At 49.0% G+C, this 26,612-nt stretch overlaps 7 protein-coding genes; 4 read left to right on the forward strand and 3 right to left on the reverse strand.

The window, feature by feature from the left end:
* Positions 1-746: 746 nt before the first annotated feature.
* On the forward strand, positions 747-4,441 carry CHC_T00004399001 (hypothetical protein). XM_005716230.1 is given in 2 exon segments: positions 747-4,193; positions 4,194-4,441. The coding sequence occupies 1 exon segment, from the start codon at positions 747-749 to the stop codon at positions 4,191-4,193; it is 3,447 nt and encodes a 1,148-aa protein (XP_005716287.1). The 3' UTR covers positions 4,194-4,441.
* A 4,656-nt stretch (positions 4,442-9,097) lies between these two features.
* Positions 9,098-10,390, forward strand: CHC_T00004400001 (hypothetical protein). Its single transcript, XM_005716231.1, has 2 exons — positions 9,098-9,317; positions 9,414-10,390. The coding sequence occupies exons 1-2, from the start codon at positions 9,098-9,100 to the stop codon at positions 10,388-10,390; spliced, it is 1,197 nt and encodes a 398-aa protein (XP_005716288.1).
* A 756-nt stretch (positions 10,391-11,146) lies between these two features.
* CHC_T00004401001 (hypothetical protein) lies at positions 11,147-12,538 on the forward strand. XM_005716232.1 is given in 4 exon segments: positions 11,147-11,366; positions 11,367-11,531; positions 11,645-12,475; positions 12,476-12,538. 2 exon segments carry the CDS (start codon positions 11,367-11,369, stop codon positions 12,473-12,475), a joined length of 996 nt encoding a protein of 331 aa, XP_005716289.1. The 5' UTR covers positions 11,147-11,366; the 3' UTR covers positions 12,476-12,538.
* Positions 12,539-12,622: 84 nt separating this feature from the next.
* On the reverse strand, positions 12,623-14,254 carry CHC_T00009322001 (DNA Polymerase Iota). The gene has a single exon (XM_005716233.1). It carries the CDS (start codon positions 14,252-14,254, stop codon positions 12,623-12,625), a length of 1,632 nt encoding a protein of 543 aa, XP_005716290.1.
* A 440-nt stretch (positions 14,255-14,694) lies between these two features.
* Positions 14,695-14,886, reverse strand: CHC_T00004402001 (hypothetical protein). The gene has a single exon (XM_005716234.1). It carries the CDS (start codon positions 14,884-14,886, stop codon positions 14,695-14,697), a length of 192 nt encoding a protein of 63 aa, XP_005716291.1.
* Positions 14,887-14,902: 16 nt separating this feature from the next.
* CHC_T00004403001 (hypothetical protein) lies at positions 14,903-18,768 on the forward strand. XM_005716235.1 is given in 2 exon segments: positions 14,903-18,643; positions 18,644-18,768. 1 exon segment carries the CDS (start codon positions 14,903-14,905, stop codon positions 18,641-18,643), a length of 3,741 nt encoding a protein of 1,246 aa, XP_005716292.1. The 3' UTR covers positions 18,644-18,768.
* A 62-nt stretch (positions 18,769-18,830) lies between these two features.
* Positions 18,831-19,571, reverse strand: CHC_T00008444001 (Ribosome-recycling factor RRF, Rhodoplastic). The gene has a single exon (XM_005716236.1). The coding sequence runs from the start codon at positions 19,569-19,571 to the stop codon at positions 18,831-18,833; it is 741 nt and encodes a 246-aa protein (XP_005716293.1).
* Positions 19,572-26,612: the final 7,041 nt, after the last annotated feature.

Consider the following 26,612-nt stretch of genomic DNA (forward strand, 5'->3'; position numbering starts at 1 on the left):
AAAAGAGAGCAGGGGGTGATGGCGACGCCGACGTCGTTTAAATAGGTTTTCCGAAGGGATGCAAAGACGCAAATTGAGGCATTTTGAGGCCCATATTTTCATGCACAGAAAACAATGAATAAAGAGGTCGCAACGAATTTTGCAGAGACACGTGGGATGTAACGAGTGTCCGGCAGGTCAGCTTCGCAGGAGTGCGTACTTAGAGAATTCTGGAATTTTTTCGAACCACATGTCGAGAGGCTGGATGCCGCCGTCGCACTCTAGACTTTTCACTTATTATATTGGATAATTTATCCTTTTTTTATCAATGGTCAGCCAATGCGTTCGAGCAGAACGGGCCTCTGCGCTGTAGTAGTGGTCCTCGGCCCTAGAAAGGGCCCTCGTCGGTCCGTCCTGTGTTGATATCGCGCTCTGCCACTGCTGTGTTCTCCAATTCTTTCACAAGGGACTTTTCGTACAAATTTCGTTACCCCCCACTCTTCTGTACCCGCAGCCTAGAACTCGCCAGAAGCGGATCGACAACTCTCGCCCCTCACCCCCTCTCACCCGCGCTCTTCGTGCTTTTCCCTTGCGCTTGGTGTCACCACTCTTCGCGAGGCTCTACCTTCTTCGTCATTCTTGCGACCATCCCAATTTCAATCCTCCTCTCCGGCTTCCACGCTCCGCCGTCGCGTGTTGCCACATTCAACCTTGGATTTGCGACGCACTGATTGCGTCGTCCATGTGCTCTCGCCTCGCTCGTCCGCATGACGGAGGTTGAAAGTGAGCTAGAATGTCGAATTTGCCGCGGCGATAGCGAACCTGGCAGACCCCTGCTGCATCCATGTCGCTGTTCCGGTTCTATCAAATTCACACATGAAGATTGCTTGCTCAACTGGCTCGCCCAATCGGGTTCATCGCGATGCGAACTATGCAACCATCCCTTTCGTTTCGAACCACTCTACCGCCCGAACACTCCCTCCGCACTACCGACCAAAGAGTTCATCGTAGGAGTGCTCGCGCTAACCCGTAAGACCATGAAGATGGCCGCGAGAATCGTCCTTGTGTTCACCGTCTGGTTGTTTTTCTTGCCAGTTGGAACATGCTGGACTTGGTATGCACTTTTTATCAGCTCCCCGAAGGATCTACCCAACCTTTTTGCCTCAAGAACTCCAGCAGGAGTCATTACCGATGCGTTCTATGGTTGCTTGTTATCCGCGGGTATTGTCTTTGTTTTTCTAGGCGTTTCCTCGTTGCGCGAATACGTGCGTCACTTTCCCCATGACGACATTGATGCTCACGATGATCACCGATTTGCCCCTTTTCCCGACGATGACCAGCTTATACCCAATGATCTGGATGACTACAGCTCAGACAACGACGAAATCCAAAATCGAGATGACGAAATCGCTGGTTATCCGCCCGATATGAACGGCGAAATGCCCCCGCAAAACCAGGCGAGACAAGATGATGATCACTCTAACCGCACTCGATTTCAGTTTCCTCCGATCCCGGATTCCGACGCCCCAGCGGAAGTTAATGACGAGGTCTTTGATGAAGTTGACGAGCTAGTGCGGGACACGTACGAAGTAATAGCTGGCGGCGACAATAGTGAGGATGATATCATAGCAGATGACGACATTATGGATGCAGACAGTGAGGGGATACACTACGAAACACCGGGTGCTCAGGACGAGCATGGTGATTTACTCGACTACGACGATGCTGATTTAGGAGATGAATATGACTCCGCAGATGGAATGCATGACGACGATGGCATTCCTGGGCAAATGTTTCATGTCGCAGATAACTTTCTTGAACAACATCCAAACGACGATGCGGATGATCACATGGACGATGAAGGCATAGACCCGCACGATGATGACGCCGATGGAGGTGCTCTTTTCGGCTTGTTCGAACTCGATCCGGATGAGGTGCCTCTTGAAGAAGTCGTAGGTCTGCGAGGACAAATTCGAAACTTATTTGACAACGCAGGGACCGTGCTGGTTTCAAACGCGATTTTCCTTCTTGTTTTTACATTAATTCCTCTGCTTATAGGAAGGCTCACCATGCGTCTTTTTCAGATCAGATCGTTCCCCATTAGCATTGCGCCGTCGGATGGAGACAGCCTATGGAATGAACTTCTGCGTTCTGTGATACCGTCTGACCATGAACGAATCCAGGACACTATGAAGGGAGATACCAAAAACATAAGCGAGGCGCTTGTTCCAAAAATATCAGCCGGTATCGATGGAGATTTGGTTGCATCACGAAGTGGAGACGCTTTGTCCATCGGCATTGACACTCGTACTAAGTCATATGTGCCCAGCATTAGTGTCAGTATCAGTGATGAACTACAGGGGATCTCCACTCATTCGGTGCACATGGACAATTTCCTCAAAGTACTCCTCGGATACGGGATAATTGCGCTTTTTGCTGTCGGATACATTGGGATTATCTCAGTTTTGAGACACAGATATCCAAGACTTGACTCTCCGATTACTCGCCAAGTCGCACGGTTGCTGCGATATGTGGCAACTTTCGTGAAGATTGTCGTTCTAATACTGTTTGAATTTGGCATATTTCCTCTGGGATGTGGATGGTGGCTAGACTACTGCACTCTAGAGATCCTAGGAGGAAGCATGCAGTCCAGAGTATCCTATTGCCGCGAATCACCCTGGACATGCACTGGAGGACATTGGATCATGGGCATTATCTACATGGTTCACATATCATTGTTCATTTCGTTATTGCGAGAAGTTGTGAAGCCACAGTTGCTATGGTTCTTGCGCAACCCAGATGACCCCGAGTTCCATCCATTTCGAGAGCTCGTTGAGAAGCCCCTGTCGAGACATGCGCGGAGGATGTGCATAAGTGTTATCATTTATGTGCCACTTATTCTCGCTCTGGTCTATGCCCCTGCACAGCTTTGCTTGAAGGTCCTTCCACATATATTCCCCTTTCGCTCTGAGGACTTCTCACACATCCTGATTGACGTTCCTTTCGGAAATCTTCTCGTTGGTCCGCTCATCCGACTACTGTATTTTGGGCGCCCTGGTATCTCGTTACACACAGTTATTGCGACCTGGATCAGGTGGGTGTCAGCAGCTCTTGGAATTGCTCATCTGGTAGTTAAAGACCGAGAAACCAACAATGAAGGAGACGCAATTATGCGTGATCAAGCAAACCGTAACGTTGAAGGCATAGTGCTGGGAGAGAACGAAGCTGTCCCTCTAATTTTCAATGCGCCGCACGCAGATGTGGCGAATGATCTCGGGATCGATAACGCTTTGTATGAAGGGGATTTACATGATCATCCTAGTCAGATACATTCCCCTGACCCGCATGGACTATCGCGAAGAGAAATACAATTCCGAGCCAGTGTCATGATTGTCTTGGCGTGGTTTACTCTAGTTTTGACCGAAAGTGCGTTGGTTGCGATTCCAACAATGCTTGGTCGCTCTTTAATGAGCGCGGTAGGTCTTCCTGTCCGACATGACCTGCACCCGTTCCTGCTTGGCTTGAACGTGCTTTTCGGAACGATCACGGGCTTTGTGAAAATTGTGAAATACGTTGAAACCGCAGACACTATGACTGCCCTCTCCGCTGGTCTACCGTACCTGTGGATGGCAGGGAAGGGATTTGTCATTATTTTCATTTCTCTTGGAGTTATTCCTCTGGCCGCTGGCTTACTCTTCGAACTCATTCTGGTCCCAATACGAGTGTCGTTCGACGAGACTCCTTATTTCTGCCTTCATCAAGATTGGGCGCTTGGCCTCTTGCTTTTTAAGGTATGGACATGTATTGCTGCTGCAGGTGGTCTTGGGGCAGAGTGGAGGGAAAGAATACAACGTGCCAGAGAGGGTGACGTCATTGGTTTAAACCAAAACTTTTCTCGCACAATGAGAGAAGTGGTTATGCCGGTATTGATTTTCCTGGTCACTGCTCTATCAGTCCCGTACTCAGCAGCCCGCGGCGTGCTACCACTGCTAGGGGTGGCGAGGTGGGTTTCAAACCTAGTGTACAGGTACGCGTATCTCGTGATAACGTGTCTGTACTGCGGTCTTGAAACACTTCAGTATTCAGTATTGATACTTAGAGAGTTGCATGACTCTATTCGTGACGACAAATATCTAGTCGGAAAGCGATTGTATAACTTCATGGAGTCATCTGAAGGGAGAAGTCCTGTCCCTCAGCCAACAGAGGCCACTTGACTGGACGTTTCTCATCAAGAGTTAGACCGCTGTAATTATGAAATTGTATTGCTCGTAAAGGAAGCTAATGCAAGAACGAGACTGAGACGGTCTCTTGTTAATATTGAATCCCATCGCTCGTATCGCTGAAACCGCAAACCAGCGGGATTGCCATGTTGCACATTGACATAACTCCCTGACGTTACACGTAATGCATCACGGAGACTATCACTTCAACCACGTAGAGAGAGTAAACCAATTTGGACCTGCAATCCGGAGTTAGTATCCTGTTTAAACGAACGGGGGTTTTGGGCTTAGCGACGGTTACACTTAGTTCTACTTGTCATCCCCGTCTAGATTCCAGCTGATATTGAACGTTTGTGAAAAAGCCTGAATAGCATGGCAGTATTATGGTCCCCCAAAATGCAGTGAGGATCTCTCCAAAAGAAACTTCTAGCACTATCATGAACAGCACACGAGATGATGGATAGAAAACAGGCAACGTCCTTTTTCTTATCCATCTATTCGGGTAATGAGTGTGAACGGCATCAGAGCGCCACTTTAGATATCTAATAAATATATTGATGCCCTACTTAACCACTCCCCTTGGTTTTGAAGATTCCGCAGTTTGTATAGTGTTTATAAGTTTATGAGAGAAGCAATGATGGTCAAAACACACGTTGAGGAGATACGATACTTTACCCCAGCATGAAACGCGGAGCAGAGAGCAATGTTTCAAGAAAAGATTGCATTAGCGCTCTACTGTATACAGTATGTATTGCGTGGAACAGGGTAGATACCGTACAGTGTGGGTGATTCCCGAAGATTGGTATTGCACTGTCCATGAAATCATGTTGTATCCCTTAATTATAAAATAGCTCTGCTCACATGTACTAGGGCCACGTCAAGCGCGATATCAAGGAGTGACAGTAAACGTGAACGAAGCCCGCAGCTTGTCCTCCGAAAATGATCCTAACGAAAAAGCTTCTTGCGGTTTGTCTCTGAGGCAATTTGTTCTGGGCGGCTCCTTTTCAAATGCGAACGTTTCTGTTTGTGTGATTGTTGTCCCGATTTGAAGATACGGTGATAATCTACAACATAGTTCATCTATAGTTCTTCTAGAATGTCTAGAAAAGCGCGGGCCACCAAGGATGAGCAGAAGCGTTCGACGTGGGGTCTGTCAGGCTCTTTCTGCACCTCATTTTCTAACAAGTGTTGACGCTTACAGAGAAGCCCCCATCACGCGGTATTGTAGTACATCTTTCGAGATACAGATTTCGAAAGATTGAATGCCGCAACAGTAGCCTCAGAGGACGCCTTTTCCTACTTCGGACTCACACAGACGAGGTCGTCAACGGAGGTGTGCAGCATGGCCAAAGTAGGCCATCAACGTGTCCCTCAGAATATCTGTGCTGGACTTTTCTTGGCAGGGAGCAAACAATCTGAAGCATACGGAAACGTGAGGGCGACTCCGTTACACGGCGCACGTAACAGAGTTATGAGAGACGGAATCTTCTGTCGGCAGTGTGCACGGACTGGTCCAGTGGGCCATTCACTGATGCCAAATAAAACGGTAAAACAGCAATGCAAATACGACAGACTGAAGGTACGGGAAGGCTGCACCCGCACATATTTGTCATTTGCACAGGTGTTCCTGTGGACCCACCGCGACTACAGTGTCGTCCCAATGTGCTGCAACCACAATTGCTCCTGGATGAGAATCAGAAGCGTTCTCCAGTAGCACTGATACATGTACACTTCCCCAAAGCTCTCGAGAGGTCCACTACATGCAGCTTGACCCTTCAATGTTCTCCTTCCTCGCTTCTTGTCTTTTCAAAAGGACAGGTACGGAAAGTGAGCACTGGTTTTGGCTTTAAATAAAAAACGGCCTGAAGATTGGCAATTTGAGCACAGAAATATACTACTCAGATGATCTTGCTTGTCGTATGAGAAGTGCTCATCAGTGGTAACAGGCCGGTCTCGAAGGGAGAAGTTGCAGAAGATCTATCTACGAGGTATAGAACAACTCGGGTTGTTGATAGTATACCCGTCAATAGCGTGCTTCTTGTTCTCTCTGTTCTAAATGTCTCCGTTTCCTCGGCAGTGCTAATCCACTTTAAGGACTGGAAAAGACTGCCGACCGCGACAATTCTTACTTATTGGTGAGGCTCGCAATCTAGATTCAGAAAGTGGATGTCTGCGTATGTCAGTTGGAATCCATGTCAAACAGAACACAGCGAGGAGTGCACAATGAACATGTTAATCTGCGTTGCCTTCCATCAGTTGGAACCACATTCATAAGCCAAGGAAAGCATACGTCATTAGGTTCTGTTTAATGTTGGGACTGCATGTAAAGCACAAGTGCAGTAGTCTTTGCGAGTTGCCTGTCATTGAAGTTCTTCGCGAAACGTCAGAACTTGTTCTCCCATCATAAGGGGATTCAAAAGTATGAGAAATAGACATGTAAGAAACTGCAATATCCTGACTAACATGTTCTCTTGAGCCCACTTCACTGCCTACTACTACATGTTATGATATTCTTTTTTTGCCAACCCCCGAAGTCTCATTGATGACATTAAAAATTGCAGTGATGGTTACTATACGCAGGAATGTACAGCTACAATTCTTGCTGCATGCAGATACAGTAGTACGAGAAAAGAGCTCATCATGAACTCGAAACGGACAGGGTAATTTGCAAAAAAAAAAAAGTAACATACCGTAATTTATATATCAAGATCTCTGTCCTTTTGCTGATCTTTCCCTTCTACAGCTATATTGGCTTGGCTTGCACTGAAAAGCAAGGATGGGCATTTCATACGATGCGACACTGTCGTGAGCTTATCTCGGGAGATTGAGTAGCAAGTCTCATATATTCACGAGTTCACCTATTCTGCGATGTTTTGCAAATCGATGTCATTGGCATGCCAACTCTATACTGAGGCAGGTGGAGAGGTGTTTTCTTTGCTTCTGGCCTCGTAACGCAAAACCTGTCCATGCTATCCTTGTTACTGTCTAAGAACGAATTGTACAGAACAGAACGATTGGTTTCAAGGTCTTTTCATCTCGATAAAGTACATGACAATGATCGAATAGGATTCTTTATTTCGGATTCTATTTTTGACGACACTGTTGACACGCTAGTAGTTTGCTAAAATGAGTTTTAAGCACTCTAATTCTGTTCACTCTTTGACAGGACACGTTTTTCAATCTCACTACCATCTGAACACATTTTCGATGAGTTGGTGACCAGCAAACTGAAGATTGCAAAGGCATTGTACAGTCCTGTAATTCCATGGCAGTAAAAACACCAAGGCAAAGAGACGTACTACAGTTGAAGCACAGAAACTGATAGTCAAGGAATGGAGTATTATGAGCGTGTCTAGCATATGAGGACAACAGTCCAATAGACACTAGGAGAAAGGGCAAGGGAGGAATGGCCAACTAGGCATATTGCGCAACAGATCACAGGGTCCGAATGAGACGGAAATCCCTATTTACGCGGTGGGAATTAGAGCTATTTTTCATTTAGGTCTCCCTTTTCTCACCCCAGAAAGCTATTAAGAAAGCTGTCCACGGATAGATTTGGCAAGTGGCGATGAAGCATATTCAAACCTAAACGCGTATGGACGTGTCTTGATTCTACAAGAAAGTTCCAAGGTAATCGATTCAAATACATTTGAAAAGGAGTAGTATTGCAAGTCGAACAGGGTCGGAAAAGGGTTTCAGGTATCGGAAATATGCGTTTTTGAACTTTCGCTTGCCTGGAAATGGTAGAAGAGGCCTCAACCGAGTGCCCATCGCGTGATTGAAGTATATGCCTTGTATGTGTGAGGAACTTGGCAGGATTCGGAAAGATTTCAACGGCCCACTGGACACTGCTTACGCTGCTCCTGATGTAGTTTTCAAGTTTCAAGTTCAGCGAACCGAGATCGAAAGAAACCTTACTTTCTTCAAGGTGACGACTGCTACTGAGAAGGTTTCAAAACGGTTGTCTTCACCGGACCCACGTCGCCACCACTCATCCGTTGAATCTCGGCCAATAGAAACGCCTCATCAATTAGTGTGCAAGACGGTGCAATCATCTACAGTAAGCCACCTGCAGCCATTCGACTTGGACACAAGTGTCGACAGCCTATGCAGGGAAAGGCAGTAGCGCAGAGTGACACGGCGCATTCATAGCATCGCTGAATCCTCTAAGCATGCATGCGCCGTGCATCGTCACGTGGTCCCGCACACTAATCTCCCCAGCGGGCCCCTGAACGACGATGATGCGCTTTCCTCTCTGGCCCCCCAAAGAAGCCCTCTATACCGTCTCAAATTTCCTTTGCTCTCTGCAGTTTGCCTATGAGAAGAGAGAAATCATTCTCTGCTATCATCATAAGCTTTGGTCCGACCCTTGTAACTTCAATTCTAGTCACCAGCACAAAGCACCCTCATTTCCGATTTTCTTCTGGTCTAAGCATTCTATGTCGATTTCTGCCCAAACCCCTCGCAAATCCACTCTGTGTTGGACCGCCACGCTCTAAATCTCTCTCTTTAGCTTTCCTTATCTCATGCCTTGACATGTACTCCTCGCTTCTGCCTACAGTTCAAACCCCGCGCTTTCTTCACGATTCTTTCTGGCCTTACATTGGTGAGCATCCTCACTTATTCAAAATTTCCTCCCCTGCTGTTCTGGGCCCTCGGGTGGTCCATTGTTAAGTTCAAATCTTGGCTGAACCGCGCTTCGCGCCCCCGCCCTCCTGCTTGTCTCTATTAAGTCTGAATCTCCGTCGACATCCACACCGATATCAGGGACTACCGCGATACCCCAAGTCTCTTCAAAGCTCACCTCCCATTTGTTATCATTTTCTGGGGAACGCTTTCTTGTTACAATATCCGGCATAACAGAAAAACTACCAACAAATCGCTCACTCCCTCACAGCATGAGCTCCTATGACACTGACATGAGTCGAGTATTCGATCTACACAACACAGTTTCAACAGGTCATGTTTCTACACCATCCTCACCCAATCCCAGTTGGGAGTCCAGGTACGAAGAATTACTCCAATGGCGAGCGGTCAGGGGTGATACTTGCGTTCCGAAAGCTGAAGGGGCTCTTGGACGTTGGGTAGCAAGGCAGCGTGAACTAAAGCGAACGGGAAGTAAGTGTTTGACTTGTGGCCTATGCTTGTTTTCATCCAATGAAGAAAATCGTTCTGACATTTGTGGAAAATTAATATACTCTCTGCTTTGAACAGAGCTCGATCCAGGAAGAGAGCATGCTCTTAATTCCATCAACTTTGTGTGGAACACCGTTACAGCGATGTGGGAGGAACGATTTCGTCGTCTTAGCGAATGGAAACGCATACACGGCCACTGCGCAGTTCCAATTGCTCAAGGCGAATTAGGGACGTGGGTTTCGAAGCAACGTCAACTTCGGAAAAGGGGAAAATTATCAAAGGAGAAAGTAGATGCCTTGGATAGTTTGAAATTCACGTGGAGTACCGCCGAGGCAGACTGGGAGGATAAATTCAAGCGACTGTGTGGATGGACTCGAGAACATGGACATGCAAGCGTTCCTTTCAACGAAGGCGAACTCGGCTGGTGGGTCAACACTCAGCGTCAATGCAAGCGAAAAGGAAAGCTGAACCAGTCTCGTGAAGCCCGACTCCAGACACTAGGCTTTGTCTGGAATCCTTCAAATTCGCGTTCCCGAGCCGCAAATACGACAACGAATACTGCAGTGACGTCGTCAGCTGTTACGACACCAGTGTCAACGCCAGAAAAAATAGAAACCACGATAGGATCTGATGTGGCTACAAGCGACATTTTGCAGCTGTTTGCCGACCAGTCGAAAGAGGAACCAGACTTCTTCCAGGACAATATCTCTCCGGTGTCAGCCGAACCAATGCCTTGCACAGAGGTTACTCAAGTTTCTACTCCACCGACTACTCAAGCCGAAAGCCTACCATCACCACAAGCAGCTCTGTTACCATACAACATGTGGTCGCCTGCAATTCTCTCATCACCGATGTTGAACATGCCAAACATGCAGATGATGTCTTTGCCTAACCCATTTAGTCTGCTCATGCCATCTGTGTCACAGTCCTTTTCGATGGGGCAAAGTGTACAGTGCCACTCTGAAGCTCTAGAACAAATTCTCTCTCGAGATGACGGATCATGCGTATTTGATCAAGCCGCCATTGATTCATTGACATGCGATGAGGATTTGTGAGGGATGTATTATGGGCGCATATGAAATTTTGATGGAATTAACTAGCTAACTGCGACGCTCATTGTTTATCCAGGGCGTTGGTGCTAACATAACTTGATGTGAATGTGCCGGAACGCGAGAGCACGAGATACGGTTCTCGACGTGTAGAGTACTGTCGTCAAATAAAAACTTGCTTGAAACTGTATTTACAGCATACGTATGTGAATTTCTAAGCCTTGAAGGACGAAAGCTGTCGGCCAAGCTGGCGTTGCTTGGGTTTGCTTCGTACCTTCGCAGGGTAACGGTACACTCGCAGGATACACTCTCTGGGTGTGTAGTCGCAGTGAACTTCAGTACAGTGCTGTAGAGCACGGTGTGTTACTGAATTCTGCATTTTTTTTTATTTTATTCTCGCCGGGTTGGAAGAGATTGCCGCAAGATGATGACGTCATGGCGCCGTGTGCATGCACAAGCGAGGGTCGAACGTGTCCACGTGTTTCGCGTGGCATTATGATAAGGAATAAAAACGAAAGTATAAAGTGTCTCTACTTGATAGCTCTCCAGAAGCTTCTGGGGAGGTCTGGAAACCCATGTTGGAGCGAGAGCCGTCAAGCGAGCCTGGATCATACCAAGCATCTCCTTATCATACTTGAGTAATTAAATGAATAATCCGCAAAGAATGCCACAAGCGCCGGTGGGAAGTCAGCTAGTTTTGACGACGGCATTCCTTCGCTATCGTACGGTGTGCGCAATGTGTCCCACGCCAACCTCTTATAACGCCTCTCAACGCATTACGGTTCCTCTTGAAGTTTTGACGATTCTCACATCCGTATCTCACCAACTACTCCCCACGCCTCACTCTTCTCACGTCACAGAGATCACAGTTTCTATATTCTCGGCCCTTGCGCTGCTCACAAACCCGGCTGTTGCGCCAGAGTTTTATTTCCGAAGGCTTTGACGCCACAAGAGCACTTTCCCGTCTATGCGAAGCACTGAAATGGGAAAGGATTACTATTCTATCCTCGGCGTTGACCGTAACGCTACAACAGAGGAGCTCAAAAAGGCGTATCGCAAAAATGCTATGAAATGGCATCCAGATAAAAACCCTGAGAACAAGGCTCAGGCAGAGAAGAAATTCCAAGAACTCTCTGAGGCCTACCAGGTATGTACTTGAACACTTATCTTAATGGTGTAGACCACCTTCACTATCTCTCTTAGTCTCTCATCGGGCAACTTTCTCACATTGTCGTTCACGTTAATGTCATCGTCAATTAGGTTTTGTCTGATCCCAAAAAGAAAGAGGTATACGACCGATACGGTGAGGATGGCCTTAAGTCTGGTATGGAAGAAATGCCTCAAGGGCGAGGTGGGGCGTCATTTCATTTTTCTGGTCCAGGAGGATCAGGAGGTTTCCAAGCACCCGAAGATTTGTTCCGGGAGCTCTTTGGCAATAGCGGATTTGGTGGTATGGGTGGTATGGGTGGTATGGGTGGTATGGGTGGCATGGGAGGCATGGGCGGTGGTACTAGTTTTTCTTCTTTCGGCCAGGGCGTCCGTCAAATGCGGAAACAGCCGGACACCGAGGTCAACCTCAATTTATCGTTGGAGGAGCTTTACACTGGTGTAACGAAGAAGCTCAAGATCACTCGCAATGTCGCACGAGCGGATGGTGGACTAGATCGAGCGGCCAAGGTTCACGAAGTCATCATCAAACCGGGATACAAGGCCGGCACAAAGATTCGATATAATGGTGCGGGGAGCGAAGCGCCGGGGTATGCACCAGGTGACGTTGTTTTCATAATCCAAGAGAAGCCTCACACACGATATAAGAGGGTTGGGAACAATCTAGAAATTTTGCACCGCATCACGTTGGCAGATGCTTTGGCGGGAAGTCATATTACCATCCCCGGTATAGAGGGTCGATCTTACCGCTTAGACTGCTCAGAAGTTCTTACCCCGAAAACGGTCAAGACTATTTCAAACGCAGGAATGCCGATCTCCAAGCGGCCCGGTGAACGTGGCGACCTCGTCATTAGGTTTGACATTGTCTTCCCCTCCTATCTTCATCAAGAAAAGCGTGAGCGTCTTCGCGAGCTGTTGTCGTAAGCGTCTGAGCGAAGACGTCGGATCACTCTAGCTGTGAATATGACCGTATAAATAACTTTTAGCTCCCTAGCGATTAGATGTAGTGGAAATGTCCGCTGTAAGGGCTGAGTCTTGTGCGGCACTCGACCGCGTTACCAAACTGGGTTCTTACTTTCTCTGGAAAAAGGTGTCAACCCGGAATGTGTTTGATGCCGTTTTCGAGCGTTTCCTGGCCGGCGACACAGTCTCAGAGCGTCTCAAGCATTGATCTACGTGCAAGCTTGCTTTTGCTAGGAGAGAGGATAACACTTCATTGCAAATTGGGCAACGAGAGAAGGAAGCGTTCGGGGATAGTGGCCGTCGTGGATTTGGCGATGATCTGTTTTGCAATAAACGGCCATTCGGTGGTCTGCATACCGATGACATTCCTTTGCCTTCTTTAGGTGCGAAGAAAGAAGCGACCGTTTCTTTCTTCGTCGAGGTTGCATTCTTCTCTGTTTTGTTTTCTGTAAAAGCACTTGCCCCAATAGAAATTAAGGTCATATCAAAAGTTGAAGATGCCGAAACACCGGCATGATCCTTCAACACGAATAGTGCAGCTCTAGAAAGAGCGATAATAGATCGGTCTGCAGCATCTGCACCCTTCGACGAGCACAGGGAAACGATTTCTTGTGGCATAGGGATTGCCCGCATTGTCGCATGATACCCGTCCCCTCTGAATCTAAACCCTACCGTCAAAGTCTTCGGTCGGCGCCCGTACAGCTCCCAATCTCGACGTAACCGGGTGACCATATCCTTAGCACGGATAGTGACTCGTCGCTCTGCATCTTCGATCTTGGTACAAGAGCGGAATGAATCCATGGAAGTGAGCGACTTTGGAGCGTCGCCGGACTCGATGACTGGTGAGGTGTCAGTCCCTTGGCATAGTTCCAGAATCTTTCGCGCTTGATCGTCATTGTCAAGAACTTTGGCGAGGGACGCGAACCCCTTCTTCCCATCACCGAACCATTGTACAACATCTGCGGCGGTTTTAATGTCCTCTTTGCCGTTCCGTTTCGCCCAGGCAGATATTTTCCCTTCCACGGCATAGCCAAAACCCGGGAGACTTCTTGGATGGCGCCCAGCTATGTACTGTGCCGCATCTCCTGAAAGAAAGATTGTTTGGTCATTTGGTTTGTTCATGTTCACAGCAAGTTTTGCGAGCAATTTGCTTTCGCTGATGCCAGCACAAAGCGTTAGCTTTGTTCTGAGCGTGATTTCTTTTCGCAACTCTGAAGCTAGTTGAGAAGCTACCATTAATGCTCGCCTACTAGCGTCGTCGTCGGTTCGCCCAAAGATATGCCCCTGGAACTCCCATGGCCTTCCGCCTGCTGTGACTTGCTCTGCGACTAGCCGGGAGACGTCGATAAAGACCTCGTCAAAACCGAGCTTCTGACAGGGGATGGGAAAACTTCCTACGCCGAGCTCGGTAACCTTGGCGTGAAGCCACGCCCGGATGACTGCGAGGACCTCGGCGTTTGCCTCACGGAAAGGGGTTAGGTCCGAGCCATCAATGCAAACGATGTCCGGGCATGCCTTGAGAGCGGTGGACACAGGGGTCATCTTTTGGACTGCCCCATGAGCGAGGCGGCGAGCTACGTAATTGCTGGTGACGCACAAGTGCTTCTGCAAGATGACCACTGGCCGATTTGCGAGATGCGGGCGGGAGCGGATTGCTACCTGGGCGTAAAAGCAATCAAGGTCTAATGCGAGGATGGCACGAGACTGCGACGCGCGAGGTCTCTTTCTCGCCGCAGACATGCTTCTCTAAATGCGTTGCAGCAGGCGATTCCTCTTTTGACACACTGGCATACGAACAGAAACGAGGATCCCGCGGCGTGTTCGCAATCGCTTCAGTGGTGTTGGTAAGAGAGCAGCCTAAGAGCGCTCAACAGGCTCAAATTGCACAGACGAGTCCTGCAATGCAAGGGCCATAAATCACACGTGGACACGAAACAATGGGGGCGCAATTGGATCACGGGGATCGGATCTAAGTCAGTCCATTTCTCGGAGACACCAATGATAGTGCATGGCTAGTTGATGCAGGGCCCGAAAAACATCACTGGCAGCTATGTCGTGAACAGCTGGAGTTTTGCCTCAATGGATCCCATGCATAGTTTCGGCCGAATCGACGGCCGAATCGAGTAAGCTACTTTCCCCCCTGACCACTCGTAATTCACATTACCACGCTTCGTTTCTATTTATCTTGCCGAGCAGAGCGAGGCGCGTCCTCGCGCAGCAGGATCGAACTGCCCTTCTTTCGCTTCAGATCGTATCGCGGTACTCCGGTCTTGACCGTCTTTTGTCCTTCTTGCAGCGATGGGTGTCGTTGCAGAGCTCGGTCGTCTCTCAGTGGGGGCATGGTCGCCTGGTGGTTCCGGTGGTGGCTTCATCGTGGCTGGTTCCTATATGGGAGCTTCGGAAACTTCGTTTGGACCATCTGCCTCCCTCGAACTCATTGCCGTCGACATCCAGCGCTCAAAGCTCACACCCGTATCGAATATTCCTTCCTCACACAAATTTTGCGCAATTGAATGGGGACTTCCTTCTCGTGCACACCCTTTCGGCCTCATCGCCTCCGGCTTAGCTGATGGCACAGTACGAATTTTCGATGCGGCGCCGCTTATCCGACAGAACGCGGGTTCCGTAAATGACGAGAGTACAGCAGTCGTCTATGGGAGCGCTACAACGACGAAGAGACATACGGGACCAGTTAAGAGTCTTTCGTTTAATTCATTTTTGCCCACCAGACTTGCAACTGGAGGAGCTGATGGTCAAGTGCTCGTGTGGGATTTTAACAATGTATCTGCTGGGCCGATTGCGAGACCGCTGGCGGAGAGCCAAGCAACAAGCAATATCACGCAGAAAGAGGAGATCACTGCCATAGCATGGAACCGCAAAGTCGAGCATGTTCTTGGAACAGCGACAAATTCGGGTCTTCTCAAAGTCTGGGACTCAAACCAGGGCAAACGTGTCCTAAGCATTAGAAATCCTAGAGGAAGGTTAAGATGCTCCGCTCTTGAATGGCATCCAGAGATTGCAACCCAAATCATACTTGCTTGCGATGAGGATCAAGACAGCGGAGCTACGCTGTGGGACTTGCGAAACGCCTCGGCTCCAGTAATGTCTTACACGCATCATGGTCCGAATGGCGTTTCTGCAATGAGTTGGTGTCCGCATGACTCTGATATGCTTTTGACGTCTTCCCGGGATTCTCGAACTGTAGCGGTTTCAGTGTCAACTGGAGAAGTGCTCTCAGAAGCACCCAAGACAGCAAATTGGAACTTTGATGTCAAGTGGTCACCGCGCATCCCGGGTATGTATCTATCCTCCTCACAAGATGGCACGATCGCAGTAAATGCGCTGATGACGACTACGACTGGACCGTCAGTTTCGAGTGAGACCGCAAATGCGTTGGCAGAGTCGTTTGGTGAGATGGCGGGTGGTTTCCAGGTTGGCGTGCAAGACCAATCCCCTCGCGCCGTCGATAAGCCGCGAGTTTCGTACAATTTAAATCGACCACCGAAGTGGTTGAAAAGGCCAGTTTCAGTTTCGTTCGGATTCGGAGGTCGACAGACATCCCTGTCAAGCAAGGGCGCCGGGAAAGTGGACATAGAGTCATTTGATGAGAGTTTCTCTGGATTGCGTGAGGCCTGTGTTGAACTTGATACGATTCTATTAGACATGACAGCCGATGATCCTTCCCCTGCTCTGAGGTGGTGCCAGCAAGCTAGCGCAGGTAGTGAAAGCGCCAAAGATCAGATGGCTTGGGATGCCCTGGGAATGGTTTTCCGACAGGACTGCAGGCGATTAGTTCTGAAGTACCTTGGATTTGAGCCTCCGTCAATAGAAGCTGGAGATGACATAACCATGCCTGTATACGGACTGCCTTTATCACACGCTCTGGCCATTCCAGTCCGATCCGCTCCACGAGAAATCAGGACCGTTTCTGAGACCCTCCTCAACCGTGCAGACGATATCGACGCTGTCACGAACGGCACTGGGGCATTGAATTTGGATAGACCTGCTCCATGGGAAGTAACCGAAACTAGAAGTGGGCATGATGAAGTCAAAGCAAGCATCTTAGACGGTGACGATAGTTTGGCCGAGGTTGAGGAAACTCCAACAAACAAGACAAATGGTGTTCCGGGATCGAAGTCTCAAGCAGGTACATCAGGATCCTTCGTAGGGAAGACACGGGAAGAAATCGATGTTTTGGTGAAGAAATCGGTGATAGTGGGGGATTTCAAAACTGCAGTAGAGGCATGTCTGCACGTCGGTCGGACAGCAGATGCGCTAATTATAGCGCATGCAGGTGGCCCTGATCTTTGGCTGGAAACCCAAGCAGAGTACATCTCGAATGCAGGCCTTTCGGCAGGTGCGAGCATCGTTGGGGCCATTGCTGGACCAAAGACCAAAATGGATGCCTATATTCGCGACGCGGGAAACTCTGGGAAGGAGTCGTGGAAAGAAGCACTGGCAGTTTTGATGACATACTGCCCTGGGGAAGAGATATCAGAAGCCTGCTCTTCCCTTGGACAGCGCCTTCTCATTGCACAGAACGAAGCGGCTGCCTTGTTTTGCTTTATCTGCGCCGGAAACACAAGAATGGCCACAACGTTGTGGATGCGCTATCGACCATTAATGGCGAAGCCGACTTCTGTGATGATGGCTGACAGGATACAGCGACTTTCTGCTCTGGTGCAAAAAGTCCGTCTATTAACTGCAGCCTCTACCTTGGGTGCGGGGGAGCGTCAAATCGGAGCGGTGAAGGCATTGGATGAAGTAAGTGGATCTGTACTGTGCGAATATGGGGCTCTCTTAGCAAGTCAAGGCGACGCATCCCTGGCTGTCATGTACCTGAGCAATTTGGATGCCAACTATACATGCATGTATGGTTCAGCGGAGATGATCCAAGCTCATGCTTCAGAGCAATTGGCGATGGACGACAGTGCGACAGCTGCAAGTCATAATGTCGCAAGCAGTTCAACTCCTGCTTATCACCCGTACAACACGGGATATAGTGATTCCACATACGCTTATGGGAATGATGGATATTCGCCTGGTCAGGCATATGGGGTAGCCAGTCAACCACAGTATGGAGCAGTTTCTGGTGCCTTACCGCCAGCCCCGATGGCGGTCCCTGCTCCGTCGTTTGGGGCGACACCACCCGGGCCAGAACGATATTCTAGTTCGCTACCACCGATTCCTTCCAATCCGGTTGCTTCTCGACCGACGCCTCCCAGTGTATTCGCTTCAGGGGCCCCATCTGCGGAGCGCCCATTTTATGATGCGTCGGCGGCTTACGCGTCGGTCCCTGCGTACGGACAAGACATGTACCGAGCACCTCCTCCACCCGCTCCAATAGTCCCTGCTGCGATCGGAGCCCCATCCACTGGTTCATATGCATCACCAATTCCCGCGGGAACTGCAGCCACGGCGCCATTAGCCCCGCCTCCTGTCGGTGGTAGAACAGCTGCACCGCCAATACAAGGCGGGACCTATGGTCTGGAACCCCCAATGGGAGTAGTGAATACAAATCTGGGACTTCAAACGCAATCTCTTGCGGCGCCAGCACCACCTCCTCCCCCGCCCAACGACGCAACGTCGTCTCCGCCTATGTCTTACCATGCGAAGGCACGACCAGGTTCGGGAGCTTCACTACCACCGTCTGCTGAGGTTGCGGTAGCAGAGCAGCGTCGGTCAAGGCCCATGTCGAGTTCAGGGACTCCAGGTGGTCCACCGAGGCGATCGACATCCACATCGTCATCTCTTTCAGCATTGGGCTCGGAAACTGTGCTTTTGGAAAAGGCAGACGTCTCAAAGGTACCTGCTGATCAGCAAGTAATTGTGAACTCTTTCCGAGGGGCTTATATGTACGCTTTGAATCAGAATTCATCGCCCTCATACAAACGAAAGATGGCCGACGTAAACAAGAAGTTAGGGAGACTTCTGGCTGGTCTTAACGCTGGCCTAGTTGAGGCGCCAGTAGTTGAGCTACTAATTGAGGTCGGTTCGTCTATTGAGAAGGGGAACTATGATCAGGCGACTACTGTCGTTAAGACCCTCACGAAGCAGCATTGGGATCAAAATGCTCAATGGATTAGAGGCCTGAAGCGCCTTATTGATTGTGTTCTAACTGGAAGGTGAGGAGAGTGTAGCTCGGATTGGAAGGATGGCACTAGTTCCTAGAGTATTAAAACAATAGAGGCAGCGTGACATCACTTTGGACACCCTTTAGAACCGTCATATTTGCTACACAAGGTTGTGTCCCATCCTGCAAATTCATGAGTTTAGTACAGATGGCTGCTTCAGGCGACTAAGCTGAGTTAATTGTCTATACTTTCAGGATATCAGCTTCCTTCTGCTTTAAGAGCTCATCGATGCGCTTCACGTGCTTATCGGTAATCTTTTGTACTTCGCTCTGCAGGGTTTTACTCTCGTCCTTTCCGAGCTCCTTCTTCTTTTCCAATTTCTTCAGCGAGTCCACGGCATCTCTCCTGATATTTCTCAAAGCCACGCGTCCCTCCTCTGCCAGTCCCTTTACTTGCTTGACGAGTTCCTTCCTCCTGTCCTCCGTTAGCGGTGGAACACTCAAGCGAATACAGCTTCCATCATTATTTGGTGTAATACCTACGTCAGACTCCATTATTCCTCGCTCCACGTCGCCCATGCAGCTTTTGTCATATGGTTCGACCAAGATTGTCGACGTCCCGCTCAGCGAAACACTTGCAAGTTGGTTCAATGGCGTTTCAACATCGTAGTACGACACCATAACACGATCTACCATCGACGTCGACGCACGGCCTGTGCGGACAGTACTAAATGCCGACTGGACGCTGTCTAGGGTCTTTCCCATACGATCTGTGGTTTCCTTTCCGGTTTCATTCTGAGTTAGTTCGCAGCGCACCGAGCTGGGATTGGACTGGGAGGGTGAATGTTGCAACCGACGGGTGGATGTGGAGAAACCGTGACGTTGTGGAGCTGCAATCTGGCAAACACCACGCGTGAAGGATCGACACGGCAGCGACACAAGGCCCGCTGGGGTGACAAAGCCGAATTCCCTGCGGAGAAACATCGGGAATGGTTATGCAGTGTTCGGACCTTCTTCGGAATTCCCTGTGCTGTACTTGACTTGTGCCTCGAGAGCTGGTTGACTTTCCCTGTTCTCTGCACGTGCTGGTTTACTACCGCACCACGTCCGAGATCGATGGAGATACACCTGTTGGCCGATCGGAGATTTTTTGCGGTGCGAAAATATTACTGTAGGAAATCGTGGAAAAGTCCCCAAGCGGGCACTGTAAAACATAGATATTCATCCTTGGACACGACAGTTCTTAAAACGTTCAGAACGACAACAGGTCCTACGAAAAAAAGGACAAATTACTTCTCTGAAGACATGCACATATCAATCGAACGTATGCTTATGAGTGCGTGGAAGCGTTGGCTGTCTCCAAGACAATGCCCCTTTCTTTCATGTGGGCAAGAATATCTTTAAAACAGCCTTACTTCTTGAAGGAGAAGGACCTGCGTAGGCTGGACGTGAAGGAGAAAGTCAAGGAGCTCAAGCAAACGGGGGGCGCTAAGAATTATATTGAAAAGCGTAGGCGCAGATTAGCGAACAAAGATAGGAAGCTGTTGCCAGGACAGAGGCTGAAAGAATGAAGTAGTAGCTATCAACATGAGCTATTTCCAATGTAAGAATATGTGGTTGTTGCCCTTGGCTTGAACATGCTCTGCGCCTGTCATGACCGCATGACCTAGAGCAAAAGCGTGTTCTTCAAAGAATATTTGGGTGACTGTCGAATGTCGATGAAACGGGAGTTAGAGGAAAAAGTAAGAGGCTGGTTAGCAATATGACAAACATGCAATGATTGAGTTGTGTGCGTAAAATACAAGGTCGCGCCTCAGACTCTTCCTATTTGTAATCAATCGGCATGGGAAGCCTCCTAGAAGAAACCCGATACGATTCGGATTGTTCGAGTGTTACTGAGAGATCATCATATGCATGCCCGTATGGGTCATAATGACACAGACGGGTGTGAGACACAAAAAAAGGAAGTGAAAGACGTACCGCATCGTTCGGTACCTCCAACATGCCTCATCAAGCGAAAGTGGAATAATAAAACTTCTCAGATCGGGCTTATGGGTCGATATGCCTCATCAAACGAAAATCGGGATAATCAAAATCTGTTGTTTCATTCATGGCTCTCACTCTCACAACGGGGCAGATACATTGGCACCGGGTGGCCCTATACGGCACCAAGCCCTCATTTCTTCAATCTGTGCTCTCATTCCCTGGACCAGCACCTCAACCGAGCCGTCATTCATGTGTCTGACAAAGCCGACCAGACCAATGCGCATGGCCTGGGTGGTAGCGCCCCCTCTACATGACAGGCGTGCAGTGCATGAGATCGAGTGAGTTAATGAATAAGAGTGGGGTGTGAACCGCTTCGGTGACTGGCGTGGGTGTAGTTTCACTCATCAGAAGTCTATTTCCTGGAATTGTCGCCAATGGTATGGAGCGTGGCAGTGTAGTTCTGCGGGGGAGCCGGTTCTTCAGCTCGACATCGACGACGAAAAAAGTCGCTCATTGCCTGAGAGGGCTTTTCTCTTGACTTGGGATGGATCTGTGGGTCGTTTTCCGCAGCAGTCCGGTCGAAGCGTTCACGTTAGCCATGAGACGTTTGTGAGCCGAGACAGGCTCCGTAGATATGTGCGCCTTTTTCCCGCCTCAGCAACCTTGACCTCGGATCTAGCGCTCCATGAGCGATGAAATAAGGACGGATATGAAGTACCCATGCTGTGAGGTGGGCACGTATGCGGTATTTGTGGATCAACCAAAAGCCCTGATCCAGAGCCCGTCTGCAGTGTTTTTAACGAAAACAAGATCAGCCTTCACTTCGCAATAGTTGTGCGCATACTGTACCCAAGGGTACCGTGGAAATACTGCTCTGTAGACCGGGCATCAAACTGGGGTCGTTTGTGTCGCCGCATGTCTAAAAACATTAGCAAACGAGTGCCACCCAGCTTACAAGGCTACAGTACAGTACTGAAGCCTACAGTACATCGGAGCCCCTATCTGTCGATGGAGTGGAGCCGGCCACTCTGTACAGTATCTATACAGTACCTGTACAGTACCGGACACCACTCTATTTTCGCCTTTCGGCTCGTGGCTTTCAGCCACGAGCGCCGCCGTCCGATTATATACCTGCGACTACCACCTCTCTCGATCTAGCGAGGGCAAGAGGGAACTAAGTAAAGACTGACCATCGTCACTTTACTTTTACCTGCGCCGAAGCGTAGAGCCTCGATCCCCCACGCGTCTCTACACTTACCACCGCTTCCGCTACCTGACAACGTCTTCCCTCGTCTCAGCTTGGACTGAGATCGCGCTGTCAGCCCAGACCCTCGTGTGCAGCGACAATCCGGATTTGCTGTTACACGATTCTGGAAAATGACGACTAGATCGCAGAGCTCCAAACGCCCGGTCGATCCAAGTCTCGAACATGCCGAAAAAAGGAAGGCTCAACACGAAAAGCTAATACGTCGATGTACCACCTTTTCATCGAAATCCGACATCGGCAAGCAGCTTATCGAAGCTGCCAAATCTGTTTTGGAATGCTATCCCCCTGACGAAGAAGAGGACAAAGAAATCATATCTGAACATATTACTTCTTTGGTTCCCACGAACGGCTCTTTTTTTCGACAAAATACTTCAGCGAACCTTGCTTCCCTGTGATGGTTCTCCGACAAGTTTCCGAATTTTATGAGGTGTTGACCGTTCCGAACGAGATGATGAAAAATTTTGACCCAACCGTTCGAGCTGACAAGACACTGATGAACCATATTTGGCTTGGTAATGCCTTGAAGCTGCCTATTGAGTCACTCCATGACATTTTGGTGGCATATCGCTGTCATAATGTCATCAAAATTCTGACGAATATCGCCAAACACGTCCCGGTTGAAAAAGAAGCAGAGAACTACAAAGCGGATACTATCAATATCAGCTCTTCCAAATTTCAGACCGACACTACGCCTCCTAGGCTGGATGATCCGCAAGAAACGTCTAAAAAATTGAGCCGTACTATTTCACCAAACCGAGAGAATATCGGACCTCCTTTTTCACAAGAAGAGCCTCAGATCGCCCAACACGTAACCTATGACGACCCGAAAAAGGCAACAGGGGTGCATCAGTACTTTCGTCACAGCTAATTCTCTGGAAAAATATCGGAATCTATCCACTTCACGATAAGGGACTACAACATTTGTGCGATGCAACAGCAGTTTTCACCGGTACAAAAGGCATCCTTTTTCATAAATGCGTTTTCTGGTCCAGCTCGGACTCATTTTTTCCAAAACGCAGACCACAATATGAACTATGACACACTTTGCGAATTGATGAGACAAGAGTATGACTCGGATGGGCGCCAACTCGCTGTGCAGTCTGAATTGGAAAAACTAAGAATCGAGAAGTTCATGTCTGAAAAAGAGATTACAACGACTTCCCACGGCCTGACGTCGCTAGTTGATCATATTAACTCCTTGGCCCCGCAATGCCCGAAACAATTTCGACATGATTCTAACAAGACAAGGTTCCTCAGAGCAGCAGTCGTGGGACACCCTTGGGCATCCCGCGCAATAAGCCAGATCACAACCCTGAAATTTACGTTTCACATCTTTGTCACGGCCTTGCAAGAAGGTATTCAGTTGCATGAAGAAGATTCCAAGCATGACACTTCAACTTTGCTACCAACCAATCACCAAAGATATGGACGCGAACCACCTCGTCGTGATTTCAACCGTTCCATTGGACGATCTTTCCATCCCAAGAAAACCCCGATCGGTAGGGACAACAAAATTTTACGCTGCAGTAACTGCGGAGCTGATGATCATCTTCGCCGCAATTGCCGCACTGGAAATGTGATGTCAAGAATCCAAAGCCGTATTCGCAATGGCGTTCCAGCTGTGCATGTCGTACAAGAAATTGCTGCCGATCTGCAAGAAATTCTGGATTGGAAAACCACGACCGCTACCGCTGAAGAAACTCATCACTCACGACACACTGCCGACGATGATGCAGATCATTCTGCACAGGTGAGCGAATCTGAAGACGAGAGTAAAAAGCTCATGCTTAATGAGTCCGACGTGCACCTTCTGCACGAACTGGAATCCAATCAAGCAGTGAACACGCTCTCCGGAGACCTCCATCAATTCTCTGAAGAACATTATTTTCATTGAGGCGACGAGGACATCCTCCCAGTCATCGTCGCCCCAATTCATCTCGCATTGGCCATTGCACAGCCGTAAAACGTCGCAAACCTACAGACACGTACTGCGTTGTCTCTCAGGTCTTCGTATCATCCCTGACATCACCGCAAGTGGCAAACCCAGGTTTTTGCATTGATACGGGAGCACCGACCTCTGTCATCGGCCTACCCGAACTGAGGCGTATCTTTGCGAAAAACAAACTGAAGTCCCCGCACCTACGCAAGTCTCCAAAGAAATTCAAATTCGCCGATGCAGTCTTCCAGTCACTCGGGCTAGTCGATTTACCTCTGGCCACGCCCTCAGGTATACCTCCTATCTACATCTCACTGGATGTTGTGACAGCTGACGTTCCCGCACTCATGGGCCTTGACGTCATGGACCAGCAGTCCCTAACGCCGAATACCGTGACTAATGAACTGCACAAGTGCGTTGTTTTGCAATCGCGAACACAACACGTTTCCGCGCTCACTGACACGCTGTGGAGCGTTCCCCTTCAACGATATGCACAACACATCTACGCCCCAATGTCCCTTGCGACCTCTTGCCATTTTTCTCAAACACAACTCCGAAAGTTGCATCAGCAGTTTTGTCACCCATCCGCTGACAAACTCCACAAACTACTGAAGAAGACAAGACCAGAAGACTTGGACGCCTCCACTTTGGACACTCTCAAAGATCTGACACGCCGTTGCGATCCATGCCAGCGAATACAAGCCGCCCCAACCCGCTTCAAAGTATCTTTCGGTTCTGAGAACGTAAAATTCAACGACAGACTCATAATCGACATCATGTATCTCAACAACCGACCGGTGCTCCATCTTGTTGACGAAGGAACGCACTTCAGTGCCGCCAAATTTGTACCGGACGTGCCAACCAAAACACTTTGGGCCACCATCCTTGAGTGCTGGGCGACTGTGTACACCGGCCTACCGCACAAGATTCTTGTTGATCAGGGATCTGCTTTTGGAGAACTCTTCGCCAGCATCGGAGCGTCGAGCAAGGTCGAAGTTCAGCGCACAGGTATTCGAGCACACTCCAGTCTTGGTATTGGAGAGCGGTACCACCAGCCTCTCCGATCTACATTTCGGAAACTACGAATTGACCACCCGACCATTTCCGCGTCAACGCTCCTCTCAATGGCTGTGAAAGCAATGAATGACACCCTCGGACCCGAAGGCATCGTCCCATCCGCGCTCGTCTTTGGCGAATATCCATCAACGAAGACTCTGTCAGAAGTGGCAGACCCACGCGCATCTCTTGAAAGTCGTGCTAGAGTTGCCACTACTGCACGTAAGCAGATGGAACAAGAAATGGCTAAGCTACGGGTACAACGCGCTCTCCGGCATCGAGTTCCAAGAGCTACGAACTACGTTTTCGAAGTTGGACAGCACGTGCTACTATGGCGTGAGAAGTTAGTCGAGAACCGCATTGGAGAGTGGATCGGGCCGTTTCCAATTTTGGCTCTTGACCGAGAAAAGAAACAAGTCTTCCTCCAAGACAGCAAAATAGGAGCGGCTCGTCCGTTCAGTCAAGGCATGGTGAAACCTTACCTGAGTCCTGATGACGCATCCCGTGTCCTATTCCAACATCTTGGACACTCTTTGTCTTCTCGATATAGTCACCACACGCTCTTGACAGAAGTCTTGAAAAGAGGAGACCCACGTTGCCTTAGCCCGCAAATGTCAACTGCCAAGCGCACGGAAATACATCAGCTCATGAAAAGAGGCACATTCAAAGTCATTTTCAAAGAAGAAATTCCTCCCAATGCCAACGTCCTATCCGCGCGTTTCGTGTTATCAATTAAGTCCACAGTTGATGATAAGGTGAAATGGAAAGCTCGTTACGTTGCCGGTGGACACAGGGATAAGCTCAAAAAGCTTCTCGTGCACTCGTCGCAATCTGCACAACCCTCTACCGTACGTCTCGTTATAGCATTGGCCGCGATCTACGGCTTCAAGGTTTGGTCCTCCGACGTAACACAAGCGTATCTACAATCTTCAAAGCCCCTCGCTCGCAAAATATACATTCGTAATGCCGCCCCTGAATTTGAGTTGTCAAACAATGAGGCACTGCTTCTCCTACGAGGCCTGTATGGCCTTGGGGAATCAGGAGACATGTGGCATGACACCCTAGATGCACACCACCGACAGGATCTCGGCATGGAGACGCTCCGCACTGACCTTGGATGCTACAGTCGCATTACCCAGGGACATCTTGAAGGACTTTCTGCGAACTATGTGGACGATATGCTACGAACTGGAACCCTTGGGTTCCATAAACTCTGCGCCCTCACTGGGAAGCGATTCGAAATGGCCAAGGATCAGAATATACCTTTTCGGTTTACTGGTTTCCTGATATCGAAGGATCAAGCGAATACATTGCAACTTGACCAAGTAGAATACGCCAGACAGCTTCGAATGCTCCCGGACGACTGTCATTTCTCCGCATTTGCGTCTGTTTGAATGAAGCTAATGTGGCTTTCGCATACTCGACCGGATTGCATATTCGAAATATCGCAACTCACGCAGATTACGAGAGAACATTTTATGGAAGAACGTCAAACAATTGTCAAGAATAAAAACCGGGTAATCAAGTACTCTACAGATCAAACTGTGAGGATTAGGTTCCCAAACTTGCAAAAGAACACAATCAAAGTCGTAGGATACTCTGATGCATCTTTTGCCTCTAATCGTGACCACACGTCACAGCTCGGATATATTGTTTTTCTCGCCGATGCGTCCTCTAATGTCGTACCAGTCATGTACAAGTCCTACAAGGCTAGACGTGTTACAAGATCGGTACTCGCAGCCGAGCTAATTGCATTTAGCGATTTGTTCGATGCATCGTA

This window comes from Chondrus crispus, genomic scaffold, assembly GCF_000350225.1.
Source record: "Chondrus crispus Stackhouse genomic scaffold, scaffold_23, whole genome shotgun sequence".
Lineage (NCBI taxonomy): Eukaryota > Rhodophyta > Florideophyceae > Gigartinales > Gigartinaceae > Chondrus > Chondrus crispus.